This window comes from Aotus nancymaae, unplaced genomic scaffold (assembly GCF_030222135.1).
Source record: "Aotus nancymaae isolate 86718 unplaced genomic scaffold, 86718_ANA_hifiasm-v0.15.2.pri h1tg000040l, whole genome shotgun sequence".
NCBI lineage: Eukaryota > Metazoa > Chordata > Mammalia > Primates > Aotidae > Aotus > Aotus nancymaae.
Window position 1 is genome coordinate 120,233,126 of NW_026988454.1, and position 15,405 is coordinate 120,248,530.

General features: G+C 42.7%; 2 protein-coding genes across 10 annotated transcripts in view; one reads left to right on the forward strand and one right to left on the reverse strand.

The window, feature by feature from the left end:
- USP49 (ubiquitin specific peptidase 49) overlaps positions 1 to 11,693 on the forward strand; it is a 100,121-nt gene extending 88,428 nt beyond the window's left edge. For 7 of the 9 annotated variants that reach the window (XM_064361054.1, XM_064361053.1, XM_012448636.2 and 4 more), the window contains 4 exons: positions 957 to 1,161; positions 5,419 to 5,527; positions 6,396 to 6,601; positions 8,283 to 8,718. In XM_064361054.1, coding sequence (XP_064217124.1) covers positions 957 to 1,161; positions 5,419 to 5,527; positions 6,396 to 6,601; positions 8,283 to 8,473 — 711 coding nt within the window. In that variant the 3' untranslated portion in view covers positions 8,474 to 8,718. Of the gene's footprint in view, positions 1 to 956; positions 1,162 to 5,418; positions 5,528 to 6,395; positions 6,602 to 8,282; positions 8,719 to 8,853 lie in introns of those variants that run through there. The other 2 variants (XM_064361055.1, XM_064361060.1) reach the window with 2 other exon arrangements.
- Positions 11,694 to 13,582: 1,889 nt separating this feature from the next.
- On the reverse strand, positions 13,583 to 15,222 carry TOMM6 (translocase of outer mitochondrial membrane 6). Its single transcript, XM_012448635.2, has 3 exons — positions 14,737 to 15,222; positions 14,135 to 14,239; positions 13,583 to 13,912 (listed from the first exon to the last, which is right to left on the reverse strand). Exons 1-2 carry the CDS (start codon positions 15,126 to 15,128, stop codon positions 14,143 to 14,145), a joined length of 489 nt encoding a protein of 162 aa, XP_012304058.1. The 5' UTR covers positions 15,129 to 15,222; the 3' UTR covers positions 13,583 to 13,912; positions 14,135 to 14,142.
- Positions 15,223 to 15,405: the final 183 nt, after the last annotated feature.

The window sequence follows — 15,405 nt, forward strand, 5'->3', positions numbered from 1 at the left end:
GTTAGAGACCAGTCTGACAAACATGGTAAAACCCTGTCTCTACTAAAAATACGAAATTAGCCGGGCGTGGTGGCACATGCCTGTAATCCCAGGTACTTGGGAGGCTGAGACAGGAAAATCACTTGTACTCAGGAGGCGGAGGTTGCAGTGAGCTGAGATTGCACCACTGCACTCCAGCCTGGGTGACAGAGGAAGACTGTCTCAAAAAAAAGGGGGGGGGTGGGGTAATGGTTGGTGGGCAACTTAAGAGAATCAGGTTAAAATCTCTACCCTATGCTTGTGTCTTGGTTTTTAGGGTTTTGAAAGAATGAGGAATGGGATGGAAAGGGAAAGCTTAATTAGGCTTTTGTTTTTGAGCATGTAAAAGGGGAGTATTTATCAGCACTTCTTCTGTCTCCCCTCCCCTCAGGAAAAAAGGTGCACCTGGGAAGGCTATAGTGGGAGTGGAGGTCTAATCACAGCACTTTGAGGCTCTGCAGACAGAGGGGTTCAGTGTAGGGCTTCTGCAAGAAACAAAGGTAAAAAGAGAGCCATGCTGGGCTGCATAGAAGGTCTAAAGTCAAGAGGAGGAATGCCAGGGTGGGGGAAGCAGGCAGGGACCTGCAAATTCTCTATATTAGACTGATCCCTTGAATGAATGCACAATAACTTGCAGTCTGTACTACTGTACTGTTGAATGGTAGAGCATACTTGGGAGAGGAGAATAGAAAAGAGGGGTTGGTATAATCTCTATGCAGTATGGTTTTTAAATTCCAGCTAGCATCCCATAGTTAGAAATGTACATCAGAAGTAATATACTCTAATTCTTTTAAAGCTATGTTTACTATTTTAATATTACTGTTTTTTTGCAAATTATATACTTAGTTTTGATAAAGTGTGTCTTTTATGAAGTAAGTAAAACTGTATGCAGGAAGCATGGAAATTCTATAATCTGTAAATCAATCTTTTCATTCTAGGTCACATGTATATCATGCAATTACAAATCCAATACCATTGAGCCCTTTTGGGACTTGTCTCTGGAATTCCCTGAACGCTATCACTGCATAGAAAAGGGGTTTGTCCCTTTAAATCAGACAGAGTGCTTGCTCACTGAGATGCTGGCCAAGTTCACAGAGACAGAGGCCCTGGAAGGGAGAATCTACGCTTGTGACCAGTGTAACAGTGAGTGCTGTGTGGAGGAGGGGGTGTAGTGGGGAAGTATAACTGGAATATCAGTTTAAGGTGCTGCTTTGTCCCCTTTAGTCAAAAGTAACACTAATGATATTGAATGGTTCTAAAGCATCTTTCAAAGATCTTTTTCTCCCATTTTTCTAAAAACAAAAACATAGACTTGTTTTAATTATGTATTAAAAAACAAAACAAGGCCGGGAATGGTGGCTCACACCTGTAATCCCAGCACTTTGGGAGTCCGAGGCAGGTGGATCACTTGAGGTCAGGAGTTTGAGGCCAGCCTGACCAACATGGTGAAACTACGTCTCTACTAAAAATACAAAAATTAGCTGAGTGTGGTGGCGGGTGTCTGTAATCCCAGCTACTTGGGAGGCTGAGGCAGGAGAATCAATTGAATCCTGGAAGCGGAGGCTGCAGTGAGCCACGATGGCGCCATTGCACGTCAGCCTGGGCAACAGAGCAAAACTCCATCTCAACAACAAAAAACAAAACAAAGACCTAGGAGATGAGTGACCTCCTAATTGACCTTAGTTGTCATCTTGGAAGGGATTTGAAAGTGTGGCTCCTGAAATGGGGACTCAGAATGTTAGTACTTAGCTTCTTAGTGCTATGGGGCTCCGGCTTAAATTCAGGAATGTAGAGTCTGACAGTTCTTACTTAATCTAAACTCAGATGGTATAGCTTCTTTGAGAGGTGCAATATCAGAAAAGCATGCTTTTGGCCAGGTGTGGTAGCTCACACCTGTAATCTCAGCACTTTGGGAAGTCAAGACGGGTGGATCACCTGGGGTCAGGAGTTTGAGACCAGCTGGCCAACCCGGCAAAACCCTGTCTCTACTAAAAATACAAAAATTAGCTGGGCGTGGTGGCAGGCGCCTGTAATCCCAGCTACTCAGGAGGCTGAGGCAGGAGAATCACTTGAACCTGGGGTCGGGAGGTTGCAGTGAGCTGAGATTGTACCATTGCACTCCAGCATGGGCAACAGATTGAGACTCTGTCTCAAAAAAAAAAAGAAAAAGAAAGAAAGAAAAGCATGCCTTTGTACTGAACTAGTAGATTTAATGTCTGTCAGGAGTGATGCTAAAGATTGGTAGAACAGAACCAAGAAAGCAAGCCTTCAAGTGCTTTCTCAATGGCAGCTTCATGAAATATTTTCTGCATTTGTTTTTTTATTCTTCACATGCCTGAAAAGTTCATATTTCAGAGAGGGTCATAAGTATTTCTGTGTCATGTCTGTAATTTTAAAGTGGAACTCTTTACATATGGTTACAGAGGCATGTTATACAGGGCCCTCTGTCTTGCCATACTAACACTTAATGCTTCTGCTAACCCAGCATGGACAGAGGAAATACAGAGCAAATATGTGGCTGCTCATGTTTGGGGTTTGTGGCATATATAGATTTGGAAACTAAAAGTATAAAGGTAATGGATTGTGAAGAGACCTAGAAGTCAATTTTCAGCCACATAATAGTTTAGATTACAGGTTTTGAAGAAAAAAAATCTTAGGCCAGGCGTGGTAGGTCACGCCTGTAATCCCAGCACTTTGGGAGGCCCCAAGGTGAGCAGATTGCTTGAGCCCCAGAGTTCGAGACCAGCCTAGGCAATATGTTGAAACCCCATCTACAAAAAAATACAAAAATTAGCTGGATGTGGTGGCATGCACTTTTAGTCCCAGCTACTCAGAGGCTGAGGTAGGAGGATCAGATCTCAATACACACAGACACACAGACACACAGACACACACACACACACACACACACACACACACACTAGCATTTCTTGATATATTTCGCACATGGTTTTAAAAACTAGTAAATTGTGTGAAACCTGTTCTGCTCTTTGAAGAATCAGAATAAAAATCAAAAGTCAGGCTTGAGGCCAGGTGCATAGCTCACACCTGTAATCCCAACACTTTGGGAGGCTAAGGCATGAGGGTTGCCTGAAGCCAGAGTTTGAGAGCAGCCTGGGTAGCGCACGCGCGTGCGCGCGCACACACACACACACACACACACACACACACAGAGTTATACTTGATATCATTTTGCCATTTGAAAACAAAATTTGAAATTTTATACCTGGTTAACTGTAGACTCACCTATTCTGTTCCATTTTGAGATACAGAGTCAGGTGAATCAAATTGTTTCATTAGAGTAATTAAAAAAAAAAATAGTGATTCATGAAGCCTTGTAAGGAACAAAAGAATATTAACAGCTTTAACTCCATCATTTTTCAATATGTAGGCAAGAAACACTTTTGTTTATTTTTACAAGAAAGGATTGTTCTTCTGGTTGTCAGATGTGCCAATTTATTAGGATTTCTCTAGGCAAGTGCAAATAATGCCAGAGAAGGAAACCTATAGCGAAGGGATGAGATGCATTGATCTGTTGCCTGTGAAGTTTCAAAACTGTCAGTCTTCTACCTGTCTTCCTGGCCAGCTTAATCAAATGGAGACAGAACTGATCAATCTCAATTGAATCAGTAATTTCTTTTTCTTTGTGAATTTCATTTTAGGGAAACAAAGCCTGACTATATTGTCTTCATCTTAGCTCACTTACTCCCTCTGCTGAGGCTGGCAGTCACAGCCAGGGTTCCTAGCCAGAGCTGCAGTAATTTTCAAAAAAAGTGGTGAATTGGAATATAAAATAACACCAAGCCCTTCTTTGAATTATATATCTGTTCATGCCCCCACATGTTGTGACTGCACACCCTGGTAAAAGCTTCTCCTATGGCACACTCATTCTGATGCAGTCTATTATAAGAAGCTACACCTCCACATCCTATTGTCACAGCTCTGCAGTACATCATCTGGCTGTGATTTGCTACCTTTCATGAGCAGTAGAGACAGGACTTGATATCAGATGCCCAGCTCTTCCAACACTGAGCCCATGATATTAACAGCTCAAAACAATTAGCAGGGACTGCAGTAGACCACTAATTTTCTACTCTCATCCATTTACCAATTTAATGTAACAAAACAGTCATCAGTAAATGGTTACAGGGAAGGCTTCTGATAGAAACTAAGATAACTTTATTTCCATTGTTTATTTGCTAAAGTTTAGAAATGCATTTCCTCAAGGCTGGGCATAGTGGGCTCACACCCATAATCCCAATACTTTGGGAGGCCAGGGCAAGAGGACTGCTTGAGGCCAGGAATTCAAGAAATACATTTCCCCTACAGTTAGAAACAACATTAGAGACTGATCACTGGTTCTAATCAGTTGGGAGCTGATAAATTTAGCCACCTGTCAGCTTTGTCCTTGCATGTCCAGCAGTGTGCTTTTATCTAGCAAATGTGTTTCGAAAACTAGGCACAGCATAAAAACATGGAACCAACAAAGTTTATATTCTCAATATTTGAATATGCTATAAGCAAATCATGCTAAAGAAAAGATGTGTTTACATGCTCTATCCTTTAGTAATCTTATCCTTTTTTATCTTTTTCCCAAGCCTGAAATATATGCATTATTCCCTATTTTACTGGTGAGGAAACTGAGGTTTACAGTTTTGAATAACTTATCCGTTAGCACACAACTAGTTGTGAGCAGCAAGCAGAATTAGGCTTACCTAGTGCAAACAAAAGCTTTTTAAAATTGTATTGTGGGGTATCATAATTGAAGTTATAAGCCATTGTGAAGACATGGAGCCTTAACGTACACTTCTACTCTATGTGCTTGCTGCCGCACATTCTATTATATTCCATCATATGCAAAGTTGCTGATGGCAAAAGTTTGAAAGATTTGGATTGCTTCTAACAGTCGACCCAAATAACAATGACTTAAAATGAGAGATTTTATTTTTCTGTTACATAAAACAAGTCTGAAGGACATTCAGGGCCAGCATGGTGTCTGCATGGTCATCAGTGACCCAAGCTATTTCTGTCTTTCTGTTTTACTATCCTATTGCAAGATTTCTGTCTTCAAAGTTACCTTTTGGTCCAGGAGGAATTCCAGTAGTTTCAGATAGTGGGCAGGCCAAAGGGCTGCACCTTACAACTGAGTCAGTCCTGTCTAAGCAGAGTGCCACATGGTCATTCCTTTCAGCTTAGCCAGAACTTTTATGGCCACACTATGCAGACATGTGAAGCTGGGAAATGCAGAAAGAGGGTCACATTGTGCCCCAAATAAAATTGAGTTTCAGATTCTGAGAAATATGGAGAATGCATATTGAATGGCAAGTCACTGTTTCTGCCATAGCTAGAAAAAGACTCCTCACAACCTATGTCTTATACCTACCTTCCCAAACCACATAGGCAAACGACGAAAATCCAATCCCAAACCCCTTGTTCTGAGTGAAGCTAGAAAGCAGTTAATGATCTACAGACTACCTCAGGTCCTCCGGCTGCACCTTAAAAGATTCAGGTGAGCTTGCTGTGGGAGTCCCCAGCTGGGTGAGAGCTGTGGGAATAGCCGCTCCAAAGGCTTTGGTGAGGGCGCATGTCTTTTTTGGTGTTGGGAGGGGAAGCCTGTTTGCTTGAGACCTTGTGTTTTCCATGGAGATTAGATCATTCACATCTGCTAAGACAAATTGATGTGGGAACCCAGCAGGACTGGGCTTTTGCTCTCATGCTCCTGTGTAATTAATTATCCAGCCTCCACTGGGTGTCTGCGCTTAAAAGATTTTCTAGCCTGGCTTGGACTTATGTAGATTCATCTTCAGGATGAAGTATAAAATAATCTGGAAAAGAAGGGCAAGCAGGAAACTACAGAAAAACTGTTGCTTGAATTGCTTGTTTAGGGATCTCTAGGTTCAGAGTCCTTCATGGAATATTTGTAGCAAATAAATGGGCCAGGTGCAGCAGCTCATAACTGTAACCCTAGCACTTTGGGAGGCCAAGGTAGGCAGATCACTTGAGCTCAGGAGTTTGAGACCAGCCTAGGCAACATGGTAAAACCCTGTCTCTATAAAAAATACAAAAATTAGCCAGGCATGGTAGTGTGCACCTATAGTCCCCGCTACTCGGGAGGCTGAGGTGGGAGGATCACCTAAGCTCAGGAAGGTTGAGGCTGCAGTAAGCCTTGATCATACCATTGCACTCCAGCCTGGGCAACAGAGTGAGACCCTGTCTGAAAATAAATAAATGCAAACATTGATTATCACCATTTTATTGATGGAAAACCAAGGCCAGAAGGTTAAATTTTCTCAGTTTCCTGTTTTATTAATACCTGCCTCTACCTATGATTGTATATGCCAGTTTTTACTAGTAACAAGCTTATATCCATGTTCTAGGTGGTCTGGCCGTAATCATCGAGAGAAGATTGGGGTCCATGTCGTCTTTGACCAGGTATTAACCATGGAACCTTACTGCTGCAGGGACATGCTCTCCTCTCTTGACAAAGAGACCTTTGCCTATGATCTCTCCGCAGTGGTCATGCATCACGGGAAAGGGTTTGGCTCAGGACACTACACAGCCTATTGCTACAACACAGAGGGAGGTGCGTGCGCTTTACTCTGTGGGGTGGGGGACATGGAAAGGGGTTGATTTCTCCACATTTTACTGTTTTCCTTTTATTTCCATCCCATGGATTACCTAGAGGGAAATTACATACATCAAAATCCAATGGAAAGAATTATGAAAGTTGGGCTGGGCGCTGTGGCTCACACCTGTAATCTCAGCGCTTTGGGAGGCTGAGATGGGTGGATCACTTGAGGTCAAGAGTTTGAGACCAGCCTGGCAAACATGGTAAAACCCTGTCTCTACTAAAATAGTACAAAAATTAACCAGGCACGGTGGCAGGCACCAGAAATCCCAGGTACTCAGGAGGCTGAGGCAGGATAATTGCTTGAACTTGGGAAGCAAAGGTTGCAGTGAGCCAAGATTGTGTCACTGCACTCCAGCCTGGGTGAAAGAGCGAGAGCAAGACCCTACTGTCAAAAAAAAAAAAAAGAATTATGAAAGTTGGATTCAAATTTTGGGTATACCACTAAGTAACAACATATGGTTGTTCTAAGAATTAAAAGGAACTCACATGTAAAAGTGCTTAGAACAGCACCTAGGCCCTGTGCAATGGCTCACGCCTGTAATCCCTCTGCTTTGGGAGGCAGAGGCAGAACTCTTTGCTTGAGGCCAAGAGTTCAAGACTAGCCTGGGCAACATAGTGAGACCCAATCTCTACAAAATATTTAAAAATTAGCCAGGCATGATGGTGTGCACCTGTGGTCCTAGCTACTTGGGAGGGTGAGGTGAGAGAATTGCTCAAGCCCAGGAGTTTGAAGCTGCAGTGAGCTACGATTTCACCACTGCATTCTAGCTTGGGCAACAGAGTGAGATCCTGACTCTTTAAAAAGAAAAAAAAGAGCAGTTGCCTAGCACATAGTGCTTATTCAGTCAGTGTTGGAGGATACTGTAGTATTATCAATAGTACTGCTTATTGATAATATTACTATTGTGGTAATGCTAATTCTGCACACCCCCATTTCCTTCTTGGTTATGCAGAAATAGTAGTACCTGGGTAACCTCAAGGAGATATTGTATGAATCTCACTAGCCTCAGCTTATAATAAAGCTGAAGACATTTACTGAGCACTTACTATGTTCTTACTACTTCCCCTGCCATGGGAAGTATGGGGAAGCAAGGGCCCCTCCAAAGGAGCTTTAAGTCCTCATCCTCCAGAGTGGAGTCTCCCAGCTACTGCACTGACTGATGGGCTGCAGATGTGTTTTCAGCTGTTCACTGTTCTTGAACTGCACAGCCCTTGGGACATCCAGAGCCTGTGAACAAATACTTTATTCCTTCTAAATTTTCCTTTATGACTCTCCTCTATATCCATTTCTCCTCTCCTCCTCCTTTTCTTCCTCGTCTCCCCATTGCTTAGCCTGCAGTGTTGCAGCTATCTTTCTAGAACACCCTAATGGACAATGAAAAAGCCTGAATAAAACAAATATAAAAACAGCAGTCAGCTGATAAGCAGTATGGTGGTGGGGTTTGGTGGGGTTAAAGCCAGTGGATATAGAGAAGTCTGTTGGTTTCACTTACTTGTCCCTTTCCCACCACCAATAATGGAGGGTTGGCTCTATTCAGAACTACTCTGTCCCTTTCTTCATTTCCTGATTTTGCCTGCTGACTAGAAATATGAATTGAGTAGTCACTTCTCTTTTTCTCCATTGGTTTCCTAGGTTTTTGGGTCCACTGCAATGACTCAAAGCTGAATGTATGCAGTGTCGAGGAAGTATGCAAAACCCAGGCCTACATCCTTTTTTACACTCAAAGAACAGTGCAGGGCAATGCAAGAATCTCAGAAACCCATCTCCAATCTCAGGTGCAGTCCAGCAACAACGATGAAGGCAGACCACAAACATTTTCCTGAAATGGGAGGCATGTATCAAAGACTGGCTTGCTTTTAAACTATTGGTGTCTATACATCTTTCCTCTTATAGGAAATAAGGCTACTGCAGGAACAGATTAGTAGGTTTGCCTCACTAGGTCTAGAGTAGAAGGTGCCAGGTGACTCATATCCTATCATAAATTTTGTAGTCCCTTTCTTTTCAATGAATTTGGGAATTTCCTCCTTTCATAAAAATAAATCAAAAGAAGTAACTTCTATCAACATCATTTCATCAGTTGCTTCTGAATATAGAGGGATCTGGGTGGAGAAGAGGGGGAGTAAATCGATCATTTCCACACAGGAGAGCAGCCATGTTTTCTCTCCATTATGTGATTCCCCTGCTAATCAGGACCTCCTTGCAGCACCAGAAGAACCCTCTGGATGTGAGCAGCCCTGGACAGAGCACGTGAGGAGGGGTCCTGGGCTAGCAGCTTGCTGGATGGGATTGGCTCCAAGATGGAAGATGAAGTCTAAAGGGTTTATTCCCATAAAGGAAGTAACCCTCAAGGGTTTAAAACAAACTTCCTTTTCAGGGGATAGCAGCTAAAGAGTGGAGTGAGATGCATGGAACAAATTTCCCCATGCAAAATGGGATGGTTTTCATATGTCATACCCTCCCTGCCTGCTGCTGTCATTTAATCATTCTATACTTCTGAGACTGGCGTGAATATCTCTTCATTCTAAAGAAGGGGCAGTTTATATAAAGAAGCAATAGACTAGCACATGTTGCATGCTGAGCCAAGGGCACTCCTGGCTATCCCAGTTCTGTAGCAGATCCCTGGTTCAGGTCTAAAGCAAGCACATGGTTTGGCTTAAATTGGTTCTTAGGTTTTCTCAGAACTCAGTTGAGGGTGGGCAGAGATAGCCGGTGCTCCAGGGTTTATTGAATGCCTGTCACCTGTTCTCACTTCAGTGCAGCTTGTGGCTTCTTAGCCTGCAGCGTCTTTCATGTTCCTGGAGAGCTAGAACATTCATGTCCACAGGGTTTGGGAGCTTTTGATTTTCTAGGGTATGGTAACTGCTTAGGAATCCATCCCCTACATATCTGAAGAGTTTATTGCTGACGGCCTTGGCCTGTTTCCTCCTAAATCTTGATAGTCCCTACTGTTGCTTTACCCCCTATACTCAGTCCATCAGAGAAAAAAAGCAAGAGTGCCCTGTCCTTTCCCCCAGTGTTAGTAAAATACACCTTCCTTTTTAAATTGGGTCAGTTTCTAAACAGAAGGAAATTGCCCAGATAAAAACCCTTGTCCCCATCAGGCACCACTTCATTCTCAGTTCTTCACTTAGATTTGCCGAACTTTTGTTGCTGTGGTTGCTGCAGTGAGCCTCACTCAACCTGTTACTATGAATGCTCATCTTTTGACTGAGTATATCATATTCATGTTTGAATTCAGGTAGAAGTTACAGTTGTCACTTGAAGGGAGTAGATGTGGAAGGGAGTTTGGGGAGGGGTGGGAAGTGGGGAAAGCAAGGCTAAAGAATGAGGGTTATAGCTTTAGCAATGTTGATGAGCCACATTTCCTGCATAGATCTGTAGCATTTGCTGTTGACCTCTTTTGAGATGAACTCTCCCACAGGCCCTGCCAGGCAGCACTGAGACATGGAGGAAATTCAGACAAAAAAATGGCTCACCCTGATAGGGAAGGAGTGGCTATATTTTAAATTAAACTTGCTTTTTCCAACACTGTGAGGTTTCTGTAATATTTAGCTTTTATTTGGAAGCGATAGCGTATGGCATTTTTTTATGCTATTTGGTTTATATTGTCTACTGCAGGCTTCTTTGTATAAGCTTTGCCTGGGCTCACCCTCTCCTGGACACTGTTTTAAAGTGTCAACACTGTCCATGCTGCCAGAGGCTCTGATGTGAAGCTGTACTCTCAAGATCCACATTAAGTCGGTATAATTAGTAATGATTTTTTGTGGCAATAGAAAAGCCCATTAACTCAAAAACACCAAGGAGAGTAAAAAGGAAAGGAAACTATGAATCGTGCCTCATCTTTCATTGAATCCTATATTTATTATTCTAGAAAAAGAGAACTTACAAGATAGAGAAGAACTAATAGAGCATCTACTTTACCCCTCAGGCTGTCCAGTGGGGATAATTATTAATAAACATTTAATGGAAAATTCAAAGATCTTCCAATTTAATTTTTAAAAAGTTTTATATCAAATATTATAAGGATTTATTAAGCAGATTAAGGACTTTGTGAAATAAGTGCTTAACTTAGCTGAGCACATATATATCAAAGTAATAAAAGAAACTAACATCAGAGTCTCCACTGAGCTACACATTTGTGAAAGGTGCCCACTGCAGTTACAGACACCTCAGGTACCCAGAGGCAGCAGCACTAGACACTTAAGAAGTTAGTATTAAGGAGATTTCTATTAAAGAAGAATTCCCTGCTGCATAAGCCAACGGCTATTGTGAGGGAAATGTCCCTTTGCCTTTAAGTTATTTACATATTGGGTATAGATGAATGTCTCAGTTGCATCTTAAATTAAATCGAATCATTCTAAAGAGAAGAAAAGAAGAACCAGGTAAAAGCTGACTAGATGCTGCCAAATCAAACCCAAGGTCTCCTAACCGAACCTTAATGGGCCCACTTCTCTCCCAGGGCAAGTAGTTAAGAGTCTTGTTCCAGGAACCCTTTGTAGTTAGTTGGCTGGCATGTTTACTTGCTGCTGTAGCCAGCCAAGATGAGTGCACCTAGGCCCTCAAAAAGGATTTTTTTTTTTACCTCAACCTAGCCTGAACCTCATATTTGTGGTTGCCTCTAAGACGAACATCCATGCTAGTGTAAAAATAATTAGGAATGGCCTTGGTAGCCAGGAACTGAAGCTCTTATTAAATGGTGGATAGAGCTCTTGCCAGCTTTGATCCAGCCCCTGTCTTGGAGTTACAGGGCAGGGTTGGGGGACAGTGCTACACTGTAAAGAATTTCCAGATGTTTCTTAAAATGTCATGAATAAAATTGGAAACCGTAGAGTGTTAATGTGTCCTATGGACTCAATAGCAGAGTTTATTTTTGTTTTTAATGGCAAGGCTTCTAGAGTCAATGATTGTATGAGTTTGCTACTCTGGCTATGCTTACAGCTCCATCCAAGTACAAGGGAAGAACCAGTGAGGTGGACTGGCTGGCAGTGGGGCATGCCCCAGCGTAAGCCCTAGAGATGTTGACAGTAGTGCAGAATGAACACTTGGTTGGGGATGGCGGGTGGGGGGTGGGAGTTGGGTGGGTGGGCTGGGAGGGATAAATGGAGTTTGTTTTACTTACTGATAAAGTTTTGTGAACTAATTTTATACAATTCATAAAATTTGGTGCCTTGTACTCGATTATGGTTTGCATGGAATTGAAGATTAAGGGAAAGGATTTCTTCTTATCATTTCAAGTGGCAAATGGGTCTGTGTAGTGTTTAAAGGACATCTGGTATCACAGACTTTTAAAAAGCATTTCATATCTCTTGTGTGTGAATGCAAATTATTCTTACCAGCAAGTTCTGCAATTTTGTTGTAATGTCCAAATTCTTTGTATTTGTGACTGTTCATCATATGGCTGCTTTTCAAAGCAGACTGTATACCCCATTGTTTTTCACTACCTTTATCATATTCCATATGTTAACTTGGGCCTTTTCAAATCAGGCTGGGGGCCTACTCAGATAGGGATATAGTATACATTTTTTCAAAAATGTATAAATTTTTTTTTAAAAAAGAGAAAAAATAAATGAAATCTTACTCGAACCATCATTATGGCTTTAAAACCCAACCAGCAGTAAACACTTACTTGAAGCCAAAACAGTAAATTTTTAAAGAAATTTTAATTATGCTTTTGGAAGCTGCCGTAATTCTTGCTGGATTTTGATTTTCAATTTTGGAAATTTTTATCAAATAAAACTGTTCAGTCATTAGATTAGGTAGCAGACTTTAAGGATCTACGTTTCATTCCTATAAAAAACAGGACGTACTGGTATTGTCTTAGCAAGTGGTCTGATGCAGGTCTAAATGGGTTTAGCATCTGTACTATGGCTTAAAAGATTCCTCTTTTGTCACCATTTGGGAGGTGATGGCTTCAAAGCTAAGCTTTGCTTTCATGTGACCTTTCTTCATCTTAATACCCAGTAAGATATAAATCTCTCAGAGTCTACCCAGTGTAGACTCAAATGGTCTTGGCTTCATCTATCAGGTAAGATCTAGCTGATTTATACAAGAGAATGGTGCTTTTTTAAATATACATACTTTAAAAATCTAATTCTCAAGTAATTTTCTTAATATTTATGCTGGCAAGGTCAAGAAAGACTATTTTGTCCTGTTTATATTTAGTAGTGAACAAACTGCTAGAGACATCTGTCAGTCTTAACAGGCCACTGTGGTCCATATATACTGCCTCCTTTCCAATTAATGTCCTTTAATCCCATACTAGTTCCATAGGAGACTTGGCACATGAAAGCACTGTTTTTCTTAATGCCTAGTAAACTGACCAGAAAAAAATATTGCCATGGGGGACCTGTTTCTATCCGCCTCTTTCTGTGGCTACACGAGTTTATACATGCCAGTTGCATACATATTCCATTTCCAAAGAGCCCCCCAAACCCTGGACAGTAGCACTACCATGAATTTTAGGGTCACAAAACATTTATTTCCTTCTGAAGGATGCAGTTTCCTCAGCAGTGTCACTTTAGTGCCCACTGCCCAGGCTTACTTCACTGTGCTCCCCTCTACACACATCACTGCCCTCTTTCTGCCACCAAACCTCACTTTTCCAGCAACAATGCCTCCCTGGTGCCTGGAAAACCCACCTGGTGCACTAAAATGCTATGCAACACCAAATGGCTTCTTCCCCTAATATTGCTCAACAATATAAATTCTTCAAGAATAAATTTCATGCTATGTTAACATCAATGTATGATTACAGTTTCCTTTTTTTTCCCTTTTAAAATGAAGCAAACCACCTCCATTAAAATCCATGTTTGGGGCTTGTTTTTGTCTCTCAAGTGTGAAATATAAATCATGTTTTTATGATTTTTGTAAATCTTGACTTTTTACACCTTGTTTTTGTAAGCAAAAGTTTCTTATTAAAAGAATAAAATGACTGTCTTTGTGTGCAGTATTTATTTCAAATGTTTGTTAAAACAGCATTGTTATTTCTCAGGACAAGAACAAAGATCACCCCCTGGAGAAGCTTAGGAACTTTGTACAGAACTTTACAGAACAGAGGCAATACTTTAGCTTAAACCTGTCTGCTGACCAGAGAATGGAATTCTGCGTGGACTCAAGGAACAAAAGGAAACTAGGCAGGGATAAGGAAAATGAAAGTGCCCATCTGAATCAAACTTCAGCTGCCATCAGGGCACATCTTGTGATGGTCACAGATTGTAGGCTGTTTTTTGGAAGGTTCAGGTTCAGCACAGGATTCCATTTGTCTGCAATCAGATGATAAGACAACGGGTGGCATTAGAAATGTAAAACTGGGAGGGAAATTGGTAAGACAATCCCTTGCAACGTGTGAAAACACATTTAACTAGGAATAGTCAAGGGTTTTACATCACATTCTTTTGTACATTTCGTGAACAGCTGTCAGAAAACATTGCTTCTCCCAGCCTCTAGGTCTCTTAAGACACGCAGGAGTGTGGTTCAGTTCTTACCTACTTGGCTACACCCCTGGCTGAGGTGCCATGAGGTCAATGTCACTCAAGTTCCTGGCCAGCCAAACTCCCGCAGCAAAGAGTCCCAAATTGAGGATCAAGTTCCTAGAAAAAAAATGTGTTTTATTAACCCTGTGGTTAGAGTCACTTGTACGGTTAACGAAAAGTACTGGGGGAAAAGGCTTCCAATCACCACCACCTTCCCGAGGCGTTGATACGTGGTTGTGACATGGTGGGTTGCTGAAGACCCACGTGGGAATTTGGAGTTCATTTTTGTGCCTAATAAATGTAAGATCAAACGCAAAGTCCTACTGAAGCACTCGTCCAGGGCCGAAAAAGCCTGTTTACGTGCTGGCACCTCTCCCCTTGATCAGGGTGACATTACAGATACAGCCACATGACAAAAATCGCTTTTGCCACACGGGAACTATCTCGGTCAAGGACCTCAGTGAGACACAGCCAGAGCTACGAAGAAGCCACAATGCCAGCAATGTTTAAACAACAACAACAACAACAACAAACCCTGATGCGTCAGCCCCGCGAGGAAGCGAAAATACGGACGTAAGGACCAGAGAAGGACCAAGTTCTCCGGGTTCAGTTACCTCCGGAAGTCATTCCTATCAGTGGCAAAGCGGTAGACGCCCCGAAGCCAATCTCCCACGTTGTCCGGTATTTCGGGGGTTTCATTAGCCGAGCTGGCTGCGCTCACGGGGAGCCCGCTGGAAGCCATAACAAGAGGTTTCGCACGAACCTCGTTGGAGGCACCGTATCGGCGTCGCCGGCGGATGACGCACCTCCGGTCTGGCATTTCCGGTAGCCACCGGCCGGCAGGGGACGCTGTTCGCTTAGACCGACATTGGAAGAGAGGGACGGCCCCCTGCTGCGCGTCCACCAACTCTACGAGGGGAGGAGCGCGGCCCAGCTCTACGGTCCCCTGCTCCCCGTCCCACCTCCGGCTCTCCCAGCCGGTAACCGTCACGCATGCTGTGATCATTTAATTGGCTCGGGAGGAGGATGGTGGGGACGGGGCTGTCCCAGCCTGTGGAGGTGGGGGTGGGGGCTATATCAGCAAAGGAAGCGTAGCTTTGGGCAATGGGTTTTGCCAAAAAGGTCTCCACCAGAAGTCCTAGAACACGCAGTGCTGAAGGGGGTGCACGCCAAACTTGTCACCTCGCCGCCTCTCGCGGGCGTGCGCATGACTGCGTCTCAGTCTAGGATTTTTCTAGCGAGAGGATAGCCTTGTTCTCCCGCTCTACAGACCTCTTTTCCCC

Coding starts and splice junctions, on each gene's coding strand:
- TOMM6 (XM_012448635.2), bottom strand. CDS start 15,128: ATGATCACAGCATGCGTGACGGTTACCGGCTGGGAGAGCCGGAGGTGG. Junction 14,240..14,736: donor GATAGGAATGACTTCCGGAG/GTAACTGAACCC, acceptor TTTTTTTTCTAG/GAACTTGATCCTCAATTTGG.